The following is a 27156-nucleotide window of genomic DNA, read 5'->3' as shown; positions in this document are numbered from 1 at the left end:
ACGGTGTTATGTTGAGATTCGCCTGTTCTTCGGAGGTCGTTTTAACAAATGAGATTTATATAAGGAGGAGGAAACAATGGGGTTTGAGACTCACTGTATGTCATTTCCATGTACTGAACTCTTGTTATTCAACTATGACAAGGTAAATTCAATTTTTGAATCAAGGGCACCTTTAACATTTTCCATCATCCATCATTTGTGCTAAATATATAAGATTATTCTATACGTACTGTAGCAGTTTTGCTAAGACAGACCACACTTCAGTACCTCACCATCTGTCTGTTATTTATTTGAAAATAAATAAATATGTATTCATTAATATGGATAGGACGAATCTCACACCTCACCTGCTGCATTGGCTCTGAGGCTGCAGTCTCTGCTTTCCTCTAATAATATCTGATCTGTTATCTGAAGTATTTACTCGCTCGACTGAACCTAACAAACACAAACAGAATCCATCATTATTTTTGGTGGTTTCCTGTTATAGCCTGTCTGTAAACAGCCTATTTCTCACAATCTTCTTTTAAGCGCTGAAAAATAAATTCTTACATTTTTCGAAAATGTGAGTGGTGCTTGCCTGTTTAAAGGGTTAGTTCACCCAAAAATGGCAAAAAATGAGTTTATAAATTCATAAATATGGATATTTTTCTTCGAAAAACAAATCGCTTTACTAGGATTGCAAAGGGGCGGAAAGTTTCCGGTAAATTTCCGGAAACTTTCCACAGGAACTTAACCTGGGTAATTTTGGAAATATTCCAATTTGGAAACTTAACAGGAATTTATGGGAATTTACGGGAATTTACAGGAATTTATGGGAATTAATTGGAAATTTTGGGAAATTTATACAGATTTATAATATTTATATAAAATGTATCATATAAAACAAATATAAACATTTTGTTTGGTCATAACATGAAATAACAGTTATTTCTTTTTCGCATTAAATTAATTCTAATTTAGTAAATATGTAAATTAAATATATTTTTATTGCAGCAATTGTTATGTGTTATTTATTTCAGTGTCACATGATCCTTCAGAAATCAGTCTAATTTTGCTGATTTGATACTTATTTGTTATTATCATTGTTGGAAACAGTTAGCATGTTAGAATGTTATCTGAAGGATCATGTGACACTGAAGACCGGAGAAATGATGCTGAAAATTCAGCTTTGATCACAGGAGTAAATTGTATTTTTATGTATATCAATTATTATACCATTATTTTAAATTGTAGTTATGTTTCACAATATTACAGTTTTTTTTCTGTCTTTTTTTTTTTTTTTATCAAATGTGCATGTTATGGACTGGGGGAATGCACAGTGCATGCAGGGTGTGTGGCCTCAATAGCCCTGCAGTAAGTAGTGTGCTGTGTGAGGAATGTGCAGGGTAAAAATTAAACTAAAATTACATTAAATATGGTTGTTTTAACCAAAATTAAGTTGCAAGATGTTTTTTTCAACTACATTTAAGTACCCTGTTATAGGCTAACCTGCAATTTTGCAAATTTCCTGTTTATTCCCATTAATTCCCGTTAATTCCCATATATTCCCATTAATTCCCATGGAAAGTTTCCAGCTTTGAAAATTCCCAGAATTTTGCAACCCTACGCTTCACTTCAGAAGGTCTTTATTAACCCACTGGAGCCATATGGATTGCTTTTATGATGAATGGATGCGCTTTTTTTGACTTCAAAATATAGGGTACCATTCACTCCCATTATAAAGCTTCATTTTTTAATTTTTTGGTCAAATATATTTGTGGCATTTAAAGTGAATAAAAAACAGTTATGGTTGAGAGGACAGTTTAGCCGAGTAGAGCAGAATGAAACATTGAGCTGACAGGAATCCTAATGAAGACTTACTTTATGTCATCTTGTGCCCTTGATCAAGGTGACTAGCATAGCCTCTTTCAGGCTCTCATCACAGTCCTCAGAGCTTTATAAGCCTTACTCAGTGGAAAAAAAGTGTTAGAGTCTTGTGTTAATGAATGTCAGTTCCTTACTGTCTCTTCTTTCACCTCTTCTACCTCTCTAAACACCTCTTGGTACTGCATGTTCAGCCATTAACAAGCTGTGGGATTTTTGTTTCAACAAATCTGAAAGCTGCCAGTTTCAGGCTATATTTATGACAGACACACTTGTTTGGACCGACGTGTTCTTTGCGTCTGTCTGAGACTATAACAGTCTAAATGGTGCTTGTGCTTTATTAGCCTTACTAGGATTGATTTATTCTGTCAGAATGGGAGTCTAGAGGACAGAGAGGTGAGCCGAGACAGATTCTAAGAGACACTCAAAGCATCTGAATCATCATCACATTATTGAACTACTTATGTGTATAGAAAAGTGGTCAACCAGCTTCTTTGCAACAACTACATTTTTAGAAGCTATTTAGATGCAAAATTTTAGATGCTAACTAGAGCTGCACGATATTTTAAAAAAAAGTGTGATAAGAGATAATTTTTTAATAAATAATGCGATATTCGATACGATGATGTACAAAACAGAAATTGAATAATCAAATGTAAAAATAAAACTGCTTAGTCTTCACTGTATTAATTAAATAAACACCGATTCTTATTGAAGCTATAGAAGTTACTCAGTCAAGAGCAGTGAATGATTTTATCTTTGTCTTTTGTTGTTTGATTAACATTAATTACACAGACGGCAGCAGGTTTATTAGGCTGCTGTCACTTTAAGAGCTAATGCGCGGATCCAATACACTGATACACACTCGTTTTCTTTCTGTTTATGTTCACTTAAAGGGTTAGTTCACCCAAAAATGAAAATTCTGTCATTGATTACTCACCCTCATGTCGTTCCACACCTGTAAGACGTTCGTTCAACATCGAAACACAAATTAAGATATTTTTGATAAAATCCGATGGCTCAGTTAGGCCTGCATTGACAGCAAGTTAATTTACACTTTCAAACACCCAGAAAGGTACTAAAGCCATATTTAAAACAGTTCATGTGACTACAGTGGTTCAACCTTAATGTTGTGAAGCGACAAGAATACTTTTTGTGTGCCAAAAAAACAAAATAACAACTTTATTTAACAATATTTAGTGATGGGCAATTTCAAACACTGCTTCATGAAGCTTTGAAGCTTTACAAATCTTTCATTTCAAATAAGTGGTTCGGAATGTGTATCAAACTGCCAAAGTCACATGAACCATTGAAATTTCGAAACACTTATGACGTAACGAAGCCTTGTTTACTGAAATCATGTGACTTTCGTGCTCCGAACCACTGATTCTAAACAAAAGATTCGTAAAGCATGTTTGACAATTTCATGACTTTCCTCATTTTACAGATTCATAAATATTGTTTGTGTCTGTAATTTCAATGTACTCATAATCACTCATGAAAAACTATCATTTCCAGAATTCCTTTGATTAAAACATTTAGATGATTCATAGATCTGTTTCTCTAGTTCCAAAACACACTGATGCTCTGCAGGGGGAAAATTACAGCAGGACATTATGAAATCACTGAATTGTATCACAGGGTGATAGATTGTTCCAGCAGGCTTACCATCACGCAATGTTTAACAGATGGACGGACTGCTTGACGTGTGTCTTGGATTTGTTTGGCAGAGAACAGAGCAGCCATATGCCAAAGTTATTTAAGTCTTTCTCTCAGATTCATATAAGCACCCTGCAGGAGAGAGTCGAGGAATGTGCTCATATTTTAATAGCAGACTTTATGGAGAATGCTCTGAAATCTTTCTGTAACTTTTTTTTTTTTTTCACTTGTAACTTTAAATGCAAATCTCAAGGGTTCAAGGTTTGGCCCAGTTAGCCCCTGCTGGTAGATGCTGTAACTACACCATCTGCCTGCAAAAAGCATCATATTTCTTTGACAGCCTTTTAAAGCTTTGCACCGTTTACTTGGCTTCAAATTCTGTTTTTTGTTTTGTTTTTGTTTGTTTGTTTTTGTTAAGATAAATCACAAATATTTCATTATATTATAGTGCTCATTTTGAATTATAATATAATTATTGAAATGGTTAATATTAAAATATGTAGCAAATACAAATATTTATCATTATTGTTTACTTATATGACTGCATATTCCACATTCTGAGTTTGTAGGCAAGGTATTTTTGAAGTCAGATTTATGACAATAATTATTTTATTTAATGGATTATTTAAAACCTACTTCAGTTGCATTCAAATGTCCCTTAATCAAGATGCCAAGTTTGTAACATTGCGATCAAAGACATTAGTCTGGCTTGTTTAAAAGATAAATGATTTAAAACAGCCAAGATTGATAGAGGAGCATGCTGGTCCTCTGTGAACAGCTCTTCTCTTTAAATGTAGCTATGTGCAAAAGAACTGTCTTTCACTGAGTAATTCCGCAGTCAGAGCATTTTTCTTTCAAGCTGCAGTGACATTAAGCACTTATTATCATTTTGAAGCACTCAAATGGAAGGACTAATGTACCAACTAACTATCTAGAAAATCAGAAACATCACAGCATGCTACCATCCTTTAGTAGCCAGCAAAATAAAACATTTGACTTTGAAATTGGTGTCTTCCTGATTGCCACTTTGGAGAAAGAAGGAAGCCTAAATTCAATCTGTCCATCATATAAAGCGATTGTGATTAAACTACTCAATTCATATGGATTAGTTTACGATCTCTTTGTGAACAGTTTGAAGTCTCAAAGTGATAGCCATCAATGGAGGAACAGAAATCGCTCAGATTTTATTAAAAATATATTCATTTCTGTTACTGTAATTAGCTCATGTGAGTGTTGTAGCCTTTAAAATTTTTGCTTTTCATTCATTATAGCAATAAAATGACTGAAGGACACATGCCGTTTGTCATATAAGAGCACAATGTCTTATCTCTGATTAAAAAGGAACATTTTTTTCCTGATGCATCTATCTGGAATTAATGCATCTGTGTCCACTGAAGATGCTGACCCTGAGATTCCAAAAACACACCAGAAACACAGTTGACAAGCAGTAATTTTCAAATAAATACATACATGGATTTTAATTATTAAGGTACTTGAAATGCCGTAGTATTGTGTAATCTACTTGAGGATATTAAAATGGACTGAAACTGATACTATGAGAATTAATGAGTTTAATTATAACATACAAACTAGACACAGTCTCCACACTGCCAATAATACATCAACCACAAACAAAAAGCACACATAAAACAGACAAACAAACAGCATTTCAAAGGCTTTGAGAGATGTCAGTTGTGTTTTTTTACTCAGGCACTTTGTGGTTCTGTGTCCTCCCTCCAGCAGGGGGCAGCAGCTACACTCCTGTATCCTCACCTGGGCATGTACTCCTGTGGAAGGCCGCTGAGGTTTCTGTCTCTGAGGGCTTTATCTACTGTGTGGATGTATTCATCTATACGAGCTCTCATCTCAGGGGTGAAGGGGTCAAAAGTCAGGCTACGAGATCCAGAGCGTTTGAAATGGCCATCTCTGTTGCTCTCTGTGCATAGAAGTCTTTCCTCAGGAATGCTGATGTTTAGGAAAGCGGTGATAGACTTTAACTGAGGGACTAGATCTTTCTGAAGATTTTCAAAGTGTACCACGAGCAAGCGGTGGGCAAATCGCAACCAGGCCAGAGCGTGAGACACCCACCAGGTCGAATAGCTGTCCACAAACTCGGACCACTCTGTGAGAAAAACAAAAACATTATTACTGCATTTTGGGGAAAAAATGAATTGTGATTGTAAAATGTGATTTAAAATAAAATTCCAGATTATCAATATGGCTGTAAAATAATAATAATATTAATTATTATTATTACTAAATAAAAATATAACCATTAAAAACAAAATGTGAAATAAAAAAATTGAGCATTTAAGAAAAATATAATAATTTTATTTTACATTACAACTGTAAAATCACAAGGCTGTCTAAATTTCTTCATTTTCAAACATTAAACCACTAAAGTTTTATTTTGACAGGAAACAGGAAGACCTTAAATGGACAGTTCACACAAAAATGAAAATTCTGTCATCAATTACTCACCCTCATGTCATTCCAAACCCATAATTCTTTTTTTTTTAATCTTCAAAACACTAAATATTTTTAATGAAACCTGAGTGATTTCTGTCCCTCCGCTGAAAGTCTGTTCACCCAAAGCTCTGATGCTTCATAACATTTAGAGAAATCCATATGAATCGATTGGCTTAATCCAATTCTTCTGAAGAGACACAGTAGCTTTATATGATGAACAGATTTAATTTAGGGTTTTATTCACGTAAACATTAATCAGCGAAAGTACATAGAGCACTCAAATCTTGTAAACATTTTGCCCCCGTTTGAAGTTTGCTAAGGCCCCCTAATGGAGCCCGGGCTTCTGGTTGAGAATCATTGCTTGAGTATACTGTAATGCTGAAATGCAGTGCGTTTCTATTAGAGATGCACCAATGTATCAGCCAGCAATCGGTATCGGCTATTATTATCACTATTGGCCATTGGTCGACTGTTTAAAAACAGCCGATGATCAGGGCAGATTATATCCCGTCAATCAAATGGGTGTGAAAAACAAATTCAGACTGCAACTCATACTGTCTGAAGACAATCTCTCCTGTGTTGAATTTAGTTAACGTGACAATGCATTAACAGTTAAAAAAAATAGGGACGTTAAAGCAGGCTCTATTTGACCTTCACCTGTAGTTCTAGCCAGGGTTGCCATGTCTGCAATTTTTTGCTACATCAAACATTATTTGTAGCGCCTCCCATCCAATATTCACAAAGAGCTTTGTTACTTCTGATAAGAAACAAAGTCTCAGTTTTCAAATTCTGTACATTTTATCATGAAATTCAAATAATAAAAGTAGTTTTGACACTCTTGTCAATGTGACTTGACTGATCGCTGTAGCGCAAGCAGCAGCATGGAGCGTGAGTCTTTTCTTCCACATTAATACAAGTTATATCGCAAAAAACATGCATGAACATCAAAAGTTATGTTGAAAGATACAGTACAACTTACCAAATGTATCATGTCTCATGTAATCACTTAATCTGTTTTTGAACCAAGGAAAGACGTCAATTAAACAGCTTGTGAACAATGTCACATAATGCCAGGGATGTTTTTCAATGTTCACAGTTCCTTAGCTAAAAAAGAAAAGAAAAACTAGAGAGGAGCTTATTTAATGTTAATTATATGTTTGAATAAATTTGCCCTGAAGATAAGTGCTTATAAAAACTACCTTATGTGTAACTGAGTTAGATAAAAACTGAAGTGTTTGTATACAAGTGTTGAGTTGCATACAAACACTTCAGTTTTTATCTAAGTGTAATTATTATATCTGAATATAAATAGCAGCTGAATATAATACATCTGTTGTTAATTGTAACCTCTAATATTAGTGTACCAAATGTTCCCTGTATAGTTTGCATTATTTGGGAGAGATTTTTTTTTCCTTAAGAAAAATCAAACTATTTGCATCGGCTGATATCGTTCGGAATAATCGGCTATCGATATCGGCGGATAAATTTAGTATCGATGCATTTCTAGTTTCTATCATTAGCACCTTTGCTCCTCCAGTGAACGTCCGATGCGTAGCCCAGGTGTCCGGCACACTTTCGATTGAACTCTGCTATAAGGGAACGATAGGGGTTTCGCATCAGCAGGATGGCAGAGTCGAACATTTCAATCTCTCGCTGGCCGCTTTCGTGAGTCTTGACGCAGATGACTCTCCCGCTCTGCCAGTAATCCTTCTCTCCTTTAAAACCTGCAGAGATGTAGAAATCTGAGATGCTTTTCATTTAATCTCATGTTTGATAGTGCTGGACAAACAAGATGTTTAAGAGATGTCAGTGTTGATTTTCTTTCTTGTGGGCAATATCTAAGAGTGCTTGTGTTCCTGATGAGTTCATGTTCCCACTCCTACAGAATCATAATAAATCTCACAGCTAAAAGTGCTGAGGGTTTAAGTGGTTTTAGTGGACTCTCACCTTTGTTGTACAGAGATCCGTCAAAGTAATAGCTGCCGGTATAGAATCCTGTGGCAAGTTCGATCAGGTGACGTAACCAGGTGTTTCCTGCCCCTGGAAAGCTGGACAGGGCCACGAGAGTCCTGGACTTCTGGGGCAGAAATGTCCTTTCTTTGCATGTTGCATCTGAAAGAACAGATAATTTCAATTGCAGCAGTAGTTCTCAAAGTTCAATTTAAATGTTGTAGCATGTTTTAGGTTACCTAACACAGGAGTACTGTACACCCAGTAGTAGTCCAAGTCATAAGGGGAAGTGTGGTTTGTTTGGTTGCCCCTCTCACACATGTGTTCCTGTTCACTCATCTGGATTGTGAAGAGAAATGGGGCATGGCCGCAGAAACAGTCTTGCCCTCTCAAAAGGGCCAATGGAAGGTCCTGACAAGGTCACACACAATTTACAGGCATCAGATAAAGCTCTGAATAAAATTATTCTTCTAGTGCAGACTAGAGCTGCACAATTAATGATTAAAAGATTGCGATCATGAATCAAACACCATGCAATCTTATTCTTAAATGACAATTTGGCTGTCAATTAAACATTTGAGAAGTTCGATCACAGCGAACATTCAAATCTGGGTTGGTGCTGCCGCTGAGCCAGAGTCATGGCATGTCAAAGGCATAAAACAGCTTCACAGTCTTTTTGACCACACAGTATAGTTGTTTCTGTTACAATAATTCAGATTATCACAGGAGTACTGGGATAAACGTTAATATTTTGGATATAAACACTGATGACAAGAGTAGTGATCAAAATACAGCATATCACCTTTTTAAAGTAACAACGCTTCAAATAAAAATGATCAATTACATGATTACACCAGTAGGTGGCGACAAGTGACTGTCAAAAAAATGTATGCCATTGAATCATTCATTCAAGAGATTTGTTCAAAAATGCTGATTCATCCTGTAATAAAACAAGTCTTTATGAGTGAGTCATTGAATTAATTCAAATTGGTTAAAAAAAATAATACTTCAAATTAATTAGACATTTTTAGACTGCAGCAATAGGTTGTTTGCAATCACGTGGTTCTGGTGACGTGCGAAATACCGGTGGAGGGCAAGCAGTGAAAATTAGAATGGGAGAGATGGAGAAAAATCTGTACTGTGCTGGATTAGAAAGGTATAAACAGAAAATCACAACATATGTTGGATGCGATCATGTTATGAAGAGGAGCGACTTTTTCACTGAATTGAAAGACTTTCCTGCCATCGAGGAGGCAGATATAGAGAATGTAAAGCTGCCGTCACACTGCGTTCAGTTCTAGTCTGGGTTTGTTTATATCGCGCTGGCTTTCTGCTAGTGAAGTTAGGGCAGTATTTTGATTTTCTGACGTGATTGTGAAAAATGTTGCCATTGTAGGTCATTTATGCTGAATCGAGAATTGCAACAGGAGCTCACATCATCGTTCAAAGAAAAAACTGGACGGTGTAATACAATTGTTGCCTATAGCCTACGTGTAAAAACACACTAAGGAAAGCAGGTTGAGGAGGTGACGGGAAGACAGCGTATATCAAATCTAATAATGTCACTGATTTAACCCACTCCCTATCACTCAATAAAATAATCACATAGCCGAGTGTTTTTGAAAGTGTTGTCTTTGTTGTTGAATCGACTTCTGTCAGCTTGTTAAACATTTATTTGGACATTTTCTACCATAAGATGGCTGAAGCAGCAGCGCGTGACACTGTTCTCATGGTAACCAGATCAACATTGTGAACGGAATACTACAAAACTGAAGTGAAAACATCAAATTATCATTCAATGGGATAAAATAGCTTCTCTTCCCTGCAAACGATACCATGAAGAATGTGGATATTTAACCAAGTCAAAAAGAAATAAGGTAAGCAGGTATCCATATTCATTTCAGTATCAGCAGATGCAAACGCTATTAAAGGCGACAACTTTTAAAGTTATAAATCGATATGTTATAAACGGTATAAGTTATGTAAACGATACAAACACCTTCTGGGTTCTCGATTTGATCGATTTGAGCGAAATTTTGAGTTTTTGATAGGATTCCTATATAGAAAAATCACTCCCTGCCCTCCAGACTCATTCGCGCTGCTGCTGTGACGTCATGTGCAAACAACCTATTAACATTTTGTCAAAAGCTCTAGTAAATTATTTGTTTAGCTGTCTATTGAGAATTGTGGGAGAATCGTGATCATCATGTTTGCACACACTTGGCGAATAAAGCTCTTTCTGATTCTGATTTTATTTTAAACTCTAGTGCAGACAGACAGGTCTAGATTTAATCCAAATAAATACAGTGTGAATTAAGTAGGGTTTAAGGGAGAATTATTTCTTCTTTTTCTTCTTCTTCTTATTATACTGCACCATCTTCAGTAATTTATATATATAATAATAATAATGTTTTATTTCAATGGCATTTTTATTTTAATAATAATAATTATATGTTGTATTATTCAAAATGCATATTATGTTTTAGTCAAATTATTACCCTGAATAAAAATACACTTTTAATTTGCTACAAAATGATGAATACAAGCATTTGTGAATTATACCTGATCTGTACAGGTCTCGATACATTGCTGAGGAGTGTGTGTCGGCCCAGAGGTCTGGATCAGGAAGTCAGCGGTAGAGTTCTTTGGCCTCTTGTAACAGCCGTGGTAGTGCACAGTTCTGTCTGAGAAACATCGGAAGGAAAAACAGAAATCGTCTTGTACAAAGCCTCAGGTGTCCCTTCCACTGTACTGTAGCAGATGCCGCATGAAGTTACAACAAGAGCAGCCCTCGCTATCCCTCACATTCTTTCTGTCATATCTAATCATACTCTATCCATGCCCCTTTTGGCACAGGGTTCCTAGCCTTTAAACTAGTTCTTCTCTAATCCATTACTCTTAAAAGATATTAAACATGTCATATGTGGCCTGCTCAAGCAGAACTTCATTCATGTTTGTAATACTTCTGTCTTAATGTGACTCACATCTTCTCTGTCCCGGAATACGGTCCTCAACCCTGTAAACAGACATGCGCTCCACCCCTCCGCAGGGGGATCCTTTCTCTCCCCGGCAATCCAGATTACAATCCTCTCCCCGAGCCCGGCGGGAACAGACCCGATTGCCACAATGGCACTCCGCTCCATACTCCAGCCCAGCATACCGGAACCCACTGCAAAGAGGAAACCTTTACATCTGGGGAATTTACATGTAAATTCAATTCTATTCTGCCTGGTTCTGTTCTATTCTACTCAACCAGTCTTATCTCGTCTAAGATTTCGTTCATGACATGGATTTCTTGCATTCCGCAATTTATTTGTTTTTTAGTAGCACTTTATAATACGGTTTAATTAGTTAACATTAGTTAATGAAATTAGTTATGATGCACTAACAAAGAATAACATTTTTACAGCATTTATCTTGGTTGTTAATTTATAAATATGCTCTTATTTATTGGTCATTCATATTCATTCATAATACATTAACTGATGATATTGCAATGTTAAAAACATTACATTAGCCAATGCAATTTAAAATGTTAAAGAGTATTAGTATATGTAGAATGTAAACAAAATTAATAAATGCTGTAAAAAGTATTATATATTATAATTTCATGGAACTATAGCTAATGATTTCTGAAGGATCATGTGTCACTGAAGACTGGAGTAATGGTTGCTGAAAATTCAGATCTGCCATCACAGGAATAAATTACATTTTAAATATTATATAAAAAAATATTATTATTATTATTATTATTTTAAATTATAGAAATATTTCACAATATTACTGTTTTTACTGTATTTTAAAATAAATGCAGCCTTGGCAAGCATAAGAGACATCTTTCGAAAACTTTAAAAATTGTAAATGGTATCGGTAGTGTAGGATTTCTCATTCTATCCACCTTAAAGCGCTGGTGCGGACATTTCTAAAGTTAGAGAGTCAGCCACTTAGTTATTTTATTTGTACAAAAGCCTTAATTTTGTTGATTAATGTTGCAAACTGATATTTATCATATTATTTTAATTGATTATTCTGATAAACACGCTGGTTTGTAGAGCTAAATAGTTTTACCATTTACTACACTTTGCTATTCTTCTAGTTATTTACCTAAAGATACAAATGAACCCACATTCTCGCACATTCACTGGTAATTGCTTACCTCCACTTTGCTAAGTAAGGTGGATAAAAAGATTTAAAAAAAAAAAAAAAAACCTGTTGGCATTTCCTAAATAAACCATGTTTTTATTTTGAGCAGTGAATGTATTTTTATATTAACTTTTTATATTCTAAATGAATGATTTTAGAATTTAGAATTGGAATTTCTGTCTTTTAAATGCTTGAAGCATTGATATATTTTTAACGCTCCTTCTCTGGATGGACTCCAGGTCAGTCACACCAGCCAGCTCACATTCTGCCACCTGCTTCTGTGGATAAACACTGAACACATTCTTCTAAAAGAACAGGGTTTCTTTCATTTACCCAATGTACTTTCCATTTGATCCCTTCAGACGTTACCTCTCTGAGCAGGTGTCCTGACACAAGGCGCTGGTCATTTTACGGAAATCATAAAGAATGGTCCCGCCGAGTGCGTGCTCCGTTTCGTTGTTTATAAAACATCCAATGTAGGTCCCTTGTTGAGAACAATTCAAAAAATCAATTTAAATAGTTTAGAATAATAATAAAAAAATCTTACATTTAATATGGGTATTCTGTTGTTTCAAGAAACACTACCTTTATGTCTGGCTTCCTTGTGTGACAGATTATGTTTAGAAGAGCTTTTCTGTTCAGCATTACCATGAAACCAATGGCCGTCTTAGATGCCTGATTTCCAGGTTACGAGATATGAGGTGCTTCTGGTCCATTATATCACCTGTCTGCTCAAGAGGTTGGTTCTCCATATCCTGGATGACGTTCCTCCTGTACAACCACCTGGCAGCAGGTACTTCCAGGGCTCTAGGTGGCGCTGGTAGGGAAGGGAGCGCCATGGTCTCCGTGTCTCTCTGAAATGTTACCACACTGGAGCGCTGAAGCAGTAACACGCTTCCTGCCATGATGTAAGCCACACCCAGAAAAAACAGGAGCAATTGAGCTCTTCTTAAAAAGGATGGCTTGGCCATCCTGGTTCAAACCATCCAGATGGATGTCAAACAAGATCCTTAGACTTATACAGGACTACTAAAGAGAAGATACATTCTAGAAGGCACTGTGATCTTCATCCTTTAGAGAAGATTTAGCTCTTGGTTTCTACAGCATCTACGAGTTCACAGGACCTAAAATAAATAGAAAAGGCCTGTCAGTATGAATGAAATCAGATAAAAATATGTTCCTCTTTAGATTTTAGCCCTTCACTCGGGCCCTGTTTCCACCTGGTATTAAAATGCGTTTTGGTCGATCGGATCACAAGTGGACGACACTAAATACAGGTGTTAAAAGGGGTATAAAATGTTTTGAGCTTTCGACCACTTCCAGAGGTCAGGATTGCTTTCGTACTGTAGACGCTCATGCGGTCAAATGCGAAATCAATCCCTCGAAGAAATCAGAAGTAGAAGACAGAAGTAGTTTGAAAGTGGACAAAGATAACGGATTAAAACACCAGGTGTGAACAGGAATGTGTCTCCTTCGTCTACTTGTGATCCAAAACACATCTTAATACCAGGTGTAAAGAGGGCCTTAGATCTGAACCATAAACCTGAAAGCAACTCAATATATGTGAACCACTTGTCATATTTCTCCATTTTTGACAGAAGATGGTGAGAAAGTTTGTGGTGGCCCTTTGGGACTAATGTGATGAATCAATAAGAGTCTAAATACCATATTCCCTTTTGATTTATTAAACATGTTTGGAAAACTGAAGAGAGCCTGCTTGCAGAAACACAGGTAAGGTATGAAAACATCTAAAGAAGGAATCGCTGAATTGTGTCTCTTGGTCTTCATTTGCGCCTGGTGGTTTATAGGATGTGAGTTGTCTGTCTGTCAGAGTGATGGGCTGGAAGAAATTTCTGCCTGTGGGAGGAAAGAGCTGTCCATCCTGCTGAACTTCATATCACAGATCAAGGAGCTCATTCATATTGCAGACAGAGAGAAGACATCCAGTGCAGATTCGTCAGTGTAGCAAAGCGTATAAAGTAACTCAGTGTCTGAGGATATCAGATGTTTTGCCAAAAGCACTAGTATACTTTGCGACTGAAATTAACTGAAATCTATTACAGTATTTGATTAGTGTAACACTTAAAAGGAATATTTAGGATTCAATACATTTTCAGTCGTTATGGTAATGTTGATCCTCTTGTCCCTCCTTAAAAATATACGTTACAGTGAGGCACTTACAATGGAAGTGAATGGACAAAATTGTAAACTTTAAAATGCTCAATGTTACAATAGAATGATTTTATTATGAAAATAAAAAGTAAAAGTATACCAATTTTACAACTTCATTGCCAAGACAACTCAATGCCATTAACACTAAATCCTAAAACAATTATAATTTAAACAGCCTTTCAGCTCAAATAATACAAGTTTGATCAAAATAATTTATGTAATTGCCTTTAAACATTATAAGCTTCACATTTCTTCTTTTTAAATCATCCAAAAATTGGCCAAAAAATATACTTTTTATTGTAAGTGCCTCACTAAAAAAGAAAGAAAAAGAATGAAATAAAAGAAGACAACGGGGAAAAAGAAACAGACAAATGCTGTCAATTTAACTTAATTGTATTGAACCTGGAATATTCCTTTAAATCCCTTGCAACAGCTACTAGAAGATCAATCATTTTGACAATGTTATCTCCTAATATATAACAGATTTCCATCAGGACTCTACAAATAACAACCAAGCAAACAACATATGGCATTGCTCGTTTAAATTCATCATCTGTTCTGAAATGTTTGACAGCTCGTCTTGTAGAATCTGTGGAAAACTGCCTTTACGCCGAGAGGATTCTCCAGGAAAATAGCACTCATTTCTACACTGCATTACGTGCAGTCAATTGTGCAGCCTAACATAGAAAATGAAATCATTTACATACTGATTGAAAAACCTTTCTCTTCTTGATGGGAATGAGAGGTCTATCTGATGATCAATGCTCAAACCATGTTTGTAAAACAGCACATTATCTGACTGATTTTCTCTCTCCAGCTCTATAGGCACATCAAATCTTTTCTTTGGGTATTTGTTCTATGTTATTTGCTTAACACCTCACTCAGCATGTGTATCAGAGATTATCTACATTTAGTTTTAGTCTTGAGGTGAGGAGTTGTTTATCTCTGCAAAACTCTACATCTGTTTTTGCATGTTATTATATTATTAAGGCATAAAATAGTCTAATCAGAAAAAATTTTGAAAAAAGATTTTCAAGAGAAAACAAAATGATAAAAGAGTAAGGAAATGCACTTTAATGTTAAAATATACCATAAGTTATGACCACAACACCAAACCAATGTTAAAACTTTTCAGACGCAAGCTGTCAATCATTTGAAAATGAACTAAATTCATGTAGTTTAGACATATCTGACCAAGTGAGTCCTCAGAGCGGGTTTCAGCTAACATCAGCAGCTGTAGTTCACTTCATATAGGCTTATTAATTTGCCCACATTTGTATAATTAACCGTTATCCTTATGATCAAAAGACAACTGTAAGTTAACTGACAAAAACGCTTCCAAATGCTCTTTATAAATACAATTAAATTATCCATACGGCTGCGTTCAGATAGGCTACACAACAGATATTATTAGAGTGTATACTGAGATAAGAAACGTTTACATTATCTTGTTACCTTACTTCTTACCTCTATGTTACTGTGGTGCCTCAGATCAGGTGCGGTTCAAACCGACGCGGATGTATCCAGCTCACGCGCTCTGTGCGTCTCCAGCGCTCGGACACGCGCTTCCACTTAAGAGAGTCTGGTGATTCCTGACTGGATACTCTCACCGGCTCTTCCCCGCAGCTGAACGCTATCTGTCGATTATAAAAGACTGTTTTCATCGCATGTTTTAATATTCTGCAGTTTTGGACGACTTTTTGTGTCTGTACTTCCTGTTGTAGACGTTAGACAGAAATGAGCAAGAGTCGTGCCGAGTATTAAAACGGCGTTGTTGTTGTTCCCAGGCAACGTGTAAAACACGGACTGACCTGATGCGGTTAGACGAGCGAATTTTAGAGGAGCCGCTGATGTAAAGCTCTGAACCAGCAGGGACACCCCCACCCAAACTCTCTGCCTGGGACTATACAGGGACCCCCAGTATAAAAAGCTAGATTACTTAAAGGTGCAATATGTAAGAATTTTGCAGTAAAATATCCAAAAACCGCTAGGCCAGTGTTATATATTTTGTTCACTTGAGTACTAACAATATCCCAAATGTTTCCAAATATTTGTAAATCTTGAGAAAATTACAATTTTAACCTAGGCTCCGGGAAGTGTGAGGGAGTTGCCTGTCAATTGCGTCATACCCGCGTTACCCTCGGTTTCCGGATTTATTTTGTAGAAACCATGGAAACACCAAAGACGCTTTAATATACATGTTTTAATAGACAAGGGAACAACTGTTTTGATATATTTATAGACAGAAAACTAATTTAAATATATTAATAAATTATTGTTATACCCACATAGAAGGCGACGTTCTCAGGACCTTGCGCAACGTTCCTTAATAGTTCTCTAAAGATGACGAAAATTCCGAACCTTTACAGAACATTCGGGACGTTCCTAAAACGTCCTCTTTTGGTAATGAAAGTGCTGCAGTTCAAGGTTCCTTATATGACTTTAGAGCAGTGGTCACCAACCTTTTTAAGCCCAAGATCCCTGACCTCTACCTTTTTGAAAGACAAGATCTACTTGATAGAAAAAGACAGCCCAGATTGTATTTAGTATTTTTTTCGTGGTCAGTGTAGATTCTGATTTATTTATTTATTTTTACAAGCAAATTGGCCGATTCTGATACTGGTTGCAGATATTTATTATTAATATTATTATAATAAACAAAAATACATAGCCATTTCATATTAGAGGGAACCACTGCTTTTTAATCACAATCCAAACAAAGATGCTACGCACGTTACATGAGCAGTTGTTTTTTATTTGAATTAGATTTAATTTCAAGATTTAAAGCAAAAACAGAACGGTCTGATTTTATCTTTGTGAAATTATAAATGCTACACACAAAAAAAACATGAAACAAAAACAGCAGGCTGAATGAGACGCAGATTCACTCTCTGACAGCAGGTGGCGCTTATGGAGCAGCAGTGACACAGCGTTTCCTTCGTTACCCCTGTAAACAAAGCTGAAATGCGCTAATAATTAGCTACTTTATTCGGAGGTAAGAGGAAAATAAAATGGCATTGCCATCGAAATCTTCCTGAAGACTGATCTCCTTTTGAATTCATAATCCCTCATCCCCAATTCAATATTTATATTTTCTTCCTATATTTCGAGCATCGTGAACAGTGAGCTGCTCTGCCTGCTACAGAATTGTCTCCTTTTCGCGTCCGTCTTTCAGCGTCTCTGGCCTCTTGTTTACGGCCGTTTACAGACTCAGACATAATGTGGGCTATTTACCTTTATCTGTCTGTCCCAGTAGCTCCAGAAAATAACATAAAAATAAATACAAAAATACAGTACAAAGACTGGAGAAATGTAATGTATTTTTTCTCATTTCTGTTATTTTCGCGAGCTACTGGAACAGTGATAAAGATCGACCAGTCGATCGCGATCGACGGTTTGGCGACCACTGCTTTGGAGGGACATTCGATTTTGGTTATTTTATGGTCAAAAAAGAACATTACAAAGAGGACATTTGGGACATTAACAGAACATTCCCACGTGGTCCTCTGTTGGTCATTTAATAACGTTCTCGATATAAGTTTAGGGGGACGTTCTATTTAGGTTATTTTATGGTCGCACGAGAACGTTACAAAGAGGACATTTGGGAAGTTAACAGAACATCCTATAGTAATAGTCCCCTAAACATTCCCAGAATGCCCTGAATGTTCGATGAAGGTCCACCAAATAACGTCCCCCAAACCTTAAAATTCAATTCAATTCAATTCACATTTATTTGTATAGCGCTTTTCACGATACATATCGTTTCAAAGCAGCTTTACAGAGAATGCATGTCAACATCACAATTTAAAGAATGCAGTTAGCAAATAATGTAATAATTTAGGCAATTAATTTACAATCACTGTTAGCAGTTTAACTGAAGGTAGAAGCAATGAGCTCCTGGAAAAATGAATTACATATTAACAATAATTAGGATATATAGAACTCCACATCGTGACCGTCTCTGAACGTACTGAGAACGTTACTAGACAATGTCCTTAACACCAGTGGACGTTCTGAGAATGTAAAATTTCTACTGGGGTATAGCTCAACACGTTTAATCTTATTGTTTAAATCTAATTTTCTTGATTTTTTGCGAGTACCATGCTTTACCAGCTTTACTTTTAGTACAGCATTTTCTCCATCATACAATACGTTTTAAAATTAATTCCATGCCATTTATCAACACAAGCCATCCAGCATTTAATATGATATTCTAAAATCGATCTAGCTTACTGCAGTGTGTCTCAAACAAGTGTCTCACAACAGCCGCTGAGCAAACGCACAGAGTAACGTTATAACATTTTCAACACACTCAAATATAAACAGAGCTGCGTTAGCTCATACTCATGACCGGAAAAGCGTAATCGGCCCCGGCAACTGCGGCATAATAAAAGTTCCGGTGCTCACGGCATGTGTTGCACAATCGCTCCAGCGGCCTCGTTCAGCTCCCACAACACTAAGTCCTGCTCTGCTTCATACTACAGTAACGTTAATAATCACATCCATGAACATGATTTCTTCCCGAGTTCTATCCCGATTATTTTCCACCGGCTGTGAGGTGAAGACCACATGTCCCTAGATTCCGCGCTCAAACTTGGCTTTGTTATAAATAGGCTTCTAGCGACCTCTAGCGGACATAAAATTTTACATATTGCATCTTTAAAACTTTATAATAATGTAAGAACATCAGCTAACAATATTATATTTATAATGTTTTAATGAGAATAAATGTTACAACAGGCTTTGCACCACTTTATGCAAAATATAATTTTTTTCTTTGGATTATTTTTCTTCTTTTTCTGTTTTTTTTTCCTTCTCAAACACTTCAAGCATTACATAGTTTGATTTAATCACAGGCTTTCAAAATAAGCTTCATGCCACCATTGTTTTCATATGTGGATCATGCTAACCATATTTTTATTTGGACATCCATTCAGATTTGTAAAGCATCAGAGAGGGAGACTGGTCCACTGATGTTGGGCTTTTGGGTTTTTGAGTTCCTCTGGCTCCAGAGATCTGGCACTATCTGTGCTGAGCAGAACAGAGGCTTTGTTTTTGTGTTGACAGGAGAGGAGCACATTCATCTGCCAAAGGCACACATGGGCAGAGAGAGAAAGAGAGCGAGACACACACACACATGCTAAAAAGAAAGAGAGACACATAAGCACACTCGTATACATCGAGATGAATTTTCTTGACATTGCAACATACCTCAGAACAAAAATAGCACAAACTGATGTTCCCATTGACATTTAAATATCTGGAATAAGATGCCTGTTCCTCCATATTCTATATACATACTTTATATCACAGGCCTACTGTAAAAGCTCACATTAAAGTGCTCACATCGCATTAGTGCTCAAAAGCCTTTTCAATTGTGTGCCATAGCAACCAGTATGCTCCATTCACTTCAGAATTTCCATCTGTCTCTACCACCATTTTATTCACTCAATACAGTTATAATGTCAAAATAACGTATATATTACTTCCATGAAACTGTCCTCAATGATATTTTGAGTCACTTTGAGCAACAGCCTGTACGAGTGAGTCATGTCCACTAGGGGTTTGTGTGCCTTGCGCTCGCTTTGTTAATCTGTTTTTGAGGTTTGTCCCTCAGGAACACTGACTGCAGAACAGTGCGCCATGTTTTCAAGTAATTATATTGCACTTATGTTCAAGGTCAGGGACCGATCGACGAAATTATTCCATTTGCTCCTGGCGGCTCGACCCAGTGGGGAAAAACAGATTAAAATCCCTTGATGACCGCACACTTGAGGCCTCCAGGCGCAAACCACAGATACGATCAGCTGCTCTGCACACCTTTCTGTGATGAGAGCCACTGTACACCCTAACTGTCTGCAGGGCTCCAGGCTAACATTTGAGAGCAGTAGCAATAGTGCCACTAAGTTCCACAGATGGTGGCACCAGCACTTGATCTGGTAGTGCTGGGTGGGGGATTTTTAATCCTAAAGGTAATATATTAATAAAATTACTATTATTTTGCATTAAAGGTGCTAAAGAGGATCTTTTCATCGACTGAGAAACCAAAGACTGTTAGTGAGTTTTTGAAATGAGCGCATGCGTAAGAACAACCCCCCCCTTCACAGCTCATTTCGAGGGAACGCCTCCCAAAACTCGTGCACGAGTATTGGAACACAAGTGTTTACCACCGGCATTCGCTGTGTCGTGTTAGTGGATTCATTATGTCGGACTCACCGCAGGTAACTCATAATCTGCAGTTGTTACTCCTGTCTCCTGACAAAGACATTGCATGTAGCGCCTGTAGAGTGTGGCAAGTTACTGGAGCTCGCACGTCTCGCACAAGGAACGTCATGGCAGTGATTGACAAGCCAGAGGGCCAATCCGCGCACGTCTTTCACAAGGAATGTAATGGCAGTGATTGACAAGCCAGAGGGCCAATCGTTTACGCGATGATCGCGTAAACGATTGGCTGATGTTTTTAAGGCCCTACCTCGTGAACAGATGATGTATATTAATATTATTCCTTTCAGTGCACCTAATAAATAGTCTTTAATCAGTAAAGACAGTTTCAAGTAATATTGCAAAAATGTATAAAACAAAACATCCTCTTTAGCACCTTTTATAAGTGCAGTAACTAGGGGTGTAATGGTACACAGAAGTTACAGTTCGGTATGTACTTCAGTTTTGGGGTCACATACAAGTTTGGTACAATAGGAAAAAGCAACAAATCCCCAGTGCTAGGTAGGGATGGGTACCGAAACCCGGTATTAAATTGGCCCCGGGGCTAAATTTTGAAAGACCGGTGTATCGATAAGCTCTGAACCCAGCAAGCAATTTTATGTCTATTAGACGTCTAATAGCCGTCAAAACATAGCCCGGCCGTCTAGGCTAAAACAAGGCAAAATTTGGGCTGTCAGTGAAAATCTAATAGACGTCTAACCATAACCCAAAAATAGACTAGTCATCAATTAGACGATTATTAGACGACTACATATATATGTCTAATAGACGGTGAATATGGGTCTAGGCTAAAATAAGGCTGAATTTGGGCTGTCAGTGAAAATCTAATAGACGTCTAACCATAACCCAAGAGTAGACTAGTCATCAATTAGACGATTATTAGACAATTACATATTTATGTCTAATAGACGGTTAATACGGGTCTAGGCTAAAATAAGGCTGAATTTGGGCTGTCAGTGAAAATCTAATAGACGTCTAACCATAACCCAAAAATAGACTAGTCATCAATTACACTACTAATGAATGATTACATCTATACATGCAATAGACAACAAAATAATGGCTAAAGGATTCTTTTCACTTAAATATAACAGGTTCTCATAAATGACAATCCGTCCAAACAAATTAAATATAAAAGGTTTTATTTAGAAACAGAACTCAAGATAATACACAATGATAAAAAAATAATAAATTAAATTTTACAAATACAATACAAATAAACATTACAAGAAAATTACAAAGTGTAACATAATAAAAATATAAAACATTGACAAAAAAAAAAAGTTAAATAAAAAATGTTAACAATATTTTTTTTTATTAATTTTTAGTTCCATAAATTCCATGTTTTATGTAAAGCACTTTGAATTACCTTGAACATTGTTGTTGAAATGTGCTAGCTATACAAAATAAACTTGCCTTGCCAAATCAAAAACTCATATTTTTATGCCATAATGATCAAAAGATTAAAAGATATACAAGGCTTCCATAACAAATAATAGTAGGGTGCACAGGTTTCATGTTTACCCCCTTGTATTTAGATAATTACAGAGTTTTAGGGCACAAGGAAACACTACAGTACATGTGCATGTATGTTAATCTAACCACGTTTTACTGTCTGCACTGTTACCCGCTAAAATGTCACGGTTCCTACACATAATGTACATAAATAATAAACACATGTCAAAATGAAAAACACAGATACTTACATGACCAAAAGCAGTAAAGAATTTGCTTTAACATTTGCTGTTGCTTGCTCTCCGTCTCCAACGGTTGTAAAATGCGGAAATGTTTATCGCGAGATCTGGCAACAGTGATCGAGAGCTAACGTTCAAGTCTCGCGTTGCCAGTGGTCATGTCTCAGTAGAGCCACAGTTGCCATCTAGCGGTTGAGAATTGTAAATTTTTAATTAACTTCAAATTAAATACAGTCATATATGTGTGTGGTATATAATTATAATTAAATTATGGTTTGGCTATACCCTGATATATATATATATATATATATATATATATATATATATATATATATATATATATATATATATAATATGATATCGTAGAATGTAGGATTGTGTGACAGCAAAAATATGCTGTTTCAAATATATACTTGCATATAAATGTATATTATACTTGCATATAAATGTATAAATGCAAGTAGGCCCTATATCAAGAATCCCACAAGCTTTGTGGTCGAAAATGACTTAACACTATTTTGGTTACACTCATTGCTGGTCTGAATCAGGGCTATAGCCAAGCCGTAAAAACTAGACTATAAATTGCCTCGATTTCGCCGGGTGGACTAAAAGCAGACTACACATAGCCTATCCAATTCAGAGCTAAATCGTGACTACATATAGACCATGTCATGAAATGCCACTTAAATCTTGTAGAAATCATTGACATTGCGAACACGATGAGATATCAACCATCTCAAGCACTTCCTGTCCAAAAACTACAATAAATCAGGATTGACTATAGGTGGGCTACAAATAGCCGGTCTGACTACGAGCTAAATTGTGGCTACGCACAGCCTACACAATATAACATGTCAAAGATGTGAAACCAAACACCTTGTAATCACTGTTGACTTCACTTACATGATGCAATATCATACAACTCGCAAGTTATTTTGGCAAAAACGACATGTAACCAAATGAAAGATTATTTTGGCTAAAAGTGGGTTACACATAGCCGGACTATATCGGGTCTATAGTTAACCGAGACGGTGAAATGACGGCTATTGCTTGCTGGGAAGGTAACGGTTCTGCTATCGGTACTGGAGAAATTATAAAGAGAATACACGTACATTTATTATTGCTAAATAGACATTATCTTGCGAATTCTATCTCGCCAGAGTCGCCAGCTGTTTCTGTATGCAATAATATTAGGACATTTGTCTGTGATGCATTTTTGCTTTCGCAATCCAGAAGAGAGATCGTGCTCACGCAGAGGAGCTACAGCGCGCGCAGCCGCTCACATGAAAGCCATGTTTAATGGTGACGAAGGAAGAGAGAACTAAACAACTAAACGTCTGCTTACACTTTAGGCCTGTGATATTAAGCTAATTTTATTTTTGATTTCGATTTTGGCTTCCAAGGATCAGACAGAAGATATCTGAGGTAAAACTATTAAAAACTAGTTTCGTCTAGCAAACCTACATTCTCTTCACAGCTGTGCGCGTTCGTTCCTCCCTGAACCCAAACTTAATGTCAGAATCAGCACAATCGGTGATTGTTGTGAAATGCAGTCTTTAGTGTTGCTAAATTGCGGTAAATGTTTCATAATTATTATCAACGTTTTAAAACGCTGAAAGCACAATAATCCGTGCATGAGATGCTGTTCCCCGGGCTGAATTGTGTGCGCGCGCGCTCCAAAACGGATCGCAAATAGACAAACAAATTACACTTTGGGCTTCAGGTGCACGTCCAAACGATCAAATACACACAAAAATATGTTAAAATGACCGGATTGGAGCGTGTTTAACTACTTATCGTAAGTGTACATGAACAGCTGGGAGAAAATCCGATGTGTGTTAATATCTATTGTCTTAAAGTGACAGCAGTCACCTTATGACAATTATGCCATCAGTGTTAATCAAACAACAAAATGCAAAGAGAAAATCATCATCTGAATATAGTTAGCTTTAATAAACATTAATCTATTAATTTATACTATGAAAACCATGCAGTGTTATTTTACATTTGGTTATTTAGATTTCTTTTATAGGCTAGGCCTATATTACTACCTGAACACATGAACAAATGAAAGCACTTTATTTCATTAGTGTCATTGTTTTGTTGTATTTGTCAGTTTGTTTTATTTTGATTCTTTGTTCATGTTCTTACTGTATCTTAAATAAAACACCAAAAATGCTGGACATTATATAATATAAAGCAATGTTAATTCAGCTCTTTATTTGTATATATATATATATATATATATATACAGTACAGTCCGAAAGTTTGGAACCACTAAGATTTTTAATGTTTTTAAAACATTAAAGTTTCGTCTGCTCACCAAGGCTACATTTATTTAATTAAAAATACAGTAAAAAACAGTAATATTGTGAAATAGTATTACAATTTAAAATAACTGTGTACTATTTAAATATATTTGACAAAGTAATTTATTCCTGTGATGCAAAGCTGAATTTTCAGCATCGTTACTCCAGTCTTCAGTGTCACATGATCCTTCAGAAATCATTATAATATGCTCATTAGTTTGCACTCCTGTAGTCTTCTATCTCCGGTGATTGGCACATCTGGATGACGTCATCTGATATGTATTAGCATGTTGGTCATATTTACACTCACATTCCGTACGGGGCTTGTCTCATAAACAGCGGAAACAACTTATTTATGGTCATACAGATGAGAATAAGACATCATTCGAAACTGTAAAGAGTCTATTTTTATTTGTGTGAACTCCCAATAAAAACAAAATATTGTAAAGAAAACAAACAGAATGCCGCTTTCTGCTATCCCGGTTTCCTATCTTTTAAGTTTGTGTAGCACTCAAAAAAATGTATCGAAACTCAGCGTATAAACTACTAGCAAGCTCTTGCGTGCCATCTGAACTCTTGTTTTGGGTTGGTGCGTAGATCGTCTCTTATTCTTCTGCTGTTTGTCCTGTTGTGGCAGTTAGCAAACAGCATTGCATTACCGCTCACGCCCCATTCAGGATTGGAGTGTGAATTGCCTGTGACTGACTGTATTCATCGTCTGACTGTATGCACTGTTGTTATGACGGTTCGGGAGGAATACATGTACTGTTACACCACTTGCATTAACTAATAATATTACATGTTTATTTCTTGGAAATGCACATTTGACAGTGGCACTGAGCTTGAGTTGAGACGCAGATAAAATTAACTTTTTTTAACAACAGTAACATATAAAACTCATTTTTATAGGGAAAAAATGTTTTTTTATTTTCAATCATCACATTAAAAAAACAAACATTTAAATTGGATAATATTTAGAGCTCTGAAGTGCTGGAAAAAGTGTGAAGTCCTTAAAAAGTGCTTGTATTTCACTCTCAAAAGGTCGTACAAAACCAGAAATGAATAATGTAAAAACAAACTCAATCATCTATTTCTGCCACAATACCATTCTTACAGTTAGTGTTACTATGTTAAATCCATGGTAAATGTTGGTGATTTGTGTATTGAAAAGCCTTCTATAACTTGTTCGTTCATGTCACAATGTTTCTCCTTGTTTCCACATCAGCGCTGTTTGATATGGTTTATAACAGAGTCTGAAGCCCTGCTGTCTGTCTTTCTCTCTCTGACTGACCGTCACACTCTCTTTTTTAAGTAACTGTTTCATTTGCTTAGGCTGTTTGAAAAAACAGCAGCTGATGTGACTTTCACAATCTGTCAAACAGAATTAGTGCTGCAGCATGCAAAAATTGTGCAAATCATTTTCTGTGCATTTTTCCATTGCTTGTAGTTTAGATCTGGAAGTTTTCTTGTTGGCTGGCAGTAAATTTGCTGGTTTACCCTTATTCATAGAAGTATTAACCTTAAAGGTGCTAAAGAGGATGTTTTGTTTTATACATTTTTGCAATATTACTTGAAACTGTCTTTACTAACTGATAAAAGACTATTTATTAGGTGCACTGAAAGGAATAATATTAATATACATCATCTGTTCACGAGGTAGGGCCTTAAAAACATCAGACAATCGCGTAAACGATTGGCCCTCTGGCTTGTCAATCACTGCCATGACGTTCCTTGTGTGAGACGTGCGAGACATGCGCGGCTGCGCGCTCCAGTAGCTTTCCACACTCAGGCGCCGCATGCAATGTTTTTGTCAGGAGACAGGAGTAACAACTGAGTGACCTGCGGTGAGTCCGACATAATGAATCCACTAACACGACACAGCGAATGCCGGTGGTAAACACTCGTGTTCCAATACTCGTGCACGAGTTTTAGGAGGCGTTCCCTCGAAATGAGCTGTGAAAGAGGGGGGTTGTTCTTACGCATGCGCTCATTTCAAAAACTCACTAACAGTCTTTGGTTTCTCAGTCGACAAAAAGATCCTCTTTAGCACCTTTAATCCAGATGCCATGAGTTCCAGTCGTGCATAATTGAAGAATGTAGTAAGCATAGTAAGCAAACACAAATAGAAAACACAATCTTCTATTGTTTACATGTCAACTATTGTTGTTTTTTAAAGGGTTTACAGGCATGACCTAGCAGTCAAAGTTTAGCTGGTTAGCATGGTCCAGTTAGCTGACAATATTCTGACAATGTATTTATTTATTTGCAAAAACTTAAATTCCATGGTCTCTTATTCCTTATTGCTCATAAAAGCTCTTTTATGTTAAAATATTGCTTGTTAATGCAAGCAGCTTCTAAATAAAATTACTTTATTTTGGAAGAAAACAGGCATTGAATTTGAGCACTGTTTAGTAAACCTGCTTTTAAATTGGATGTTTATACTGAAATAATAAAATCAGTATCTGAGATTGTTCTGTTTACTTACTACATACTAAACAAAGCTCTGCATCAGAACATTTACCAAGCTCAGAAAAACCTAAATTAAATTTACTTTAATTTATCCAAAGACCTAAAGTGACATGGTGAACACAGCGTTTTAATGATTTTCTTTTGCTTTATCTCACCCAGTTACCAGAAAAGAGCTTTTATTTGGCTGAGCTGTCCATGGACTGTTA

At 36.4% G+C, this 27156-nt stretch overlaps 1 protein-coding gene across 1 annotated transcript; it reads right to left on the bottom strand.

Moving 5' to 3' along the window:
• Positions 1-3210: 3210 nt before the first annotated feature.
• wscd1b (WSC domain containing 1b) lies at positions 3211-16093 on the bottom strand. The gene is given in 10 exon segments (XM_048180906.1): positions 3211-5644; positions 7515-7715; positions 7939-8103; positions 8181-8352; positions 10504-10625; positions 10926-11110; positions 12454-12568; positions 12670-12745; positions 12747-13208; positions 15724-16093. Coding segments are annotated over 9 exon segments (1698 nt in total). The 5' UTR covers positions 13056-13208; positions 15724-16093; the 3' UTR covers positions 3211-5291.
• Between the last annotated feature and the right edge of the window lie 11063 nt (positions 16094-27156).

The sequence above is a fragment of the Megalobrama amblycephala genome, linkage group LG2 (assembly GCF_018812025.1).
Source record: "Megalobrama amblycephala isolate DHTTF-2021 linkage group LG2, ASM1881202v1, whole genome shotgun sequence".
In the NCBI taxonomy this organism is placed as follows: Eukaryota; Metazoa; Chordata; class Actinopteri; order Cypriniformes; family Xenocyprididae; genus Megalobrama; species Megalobrama amblycephala.
The sequence above is the reverse complement of the archived record's forward strand: the minus strand, read 5'-3'. Positions and strand labels throughout refer to the sequence as shown.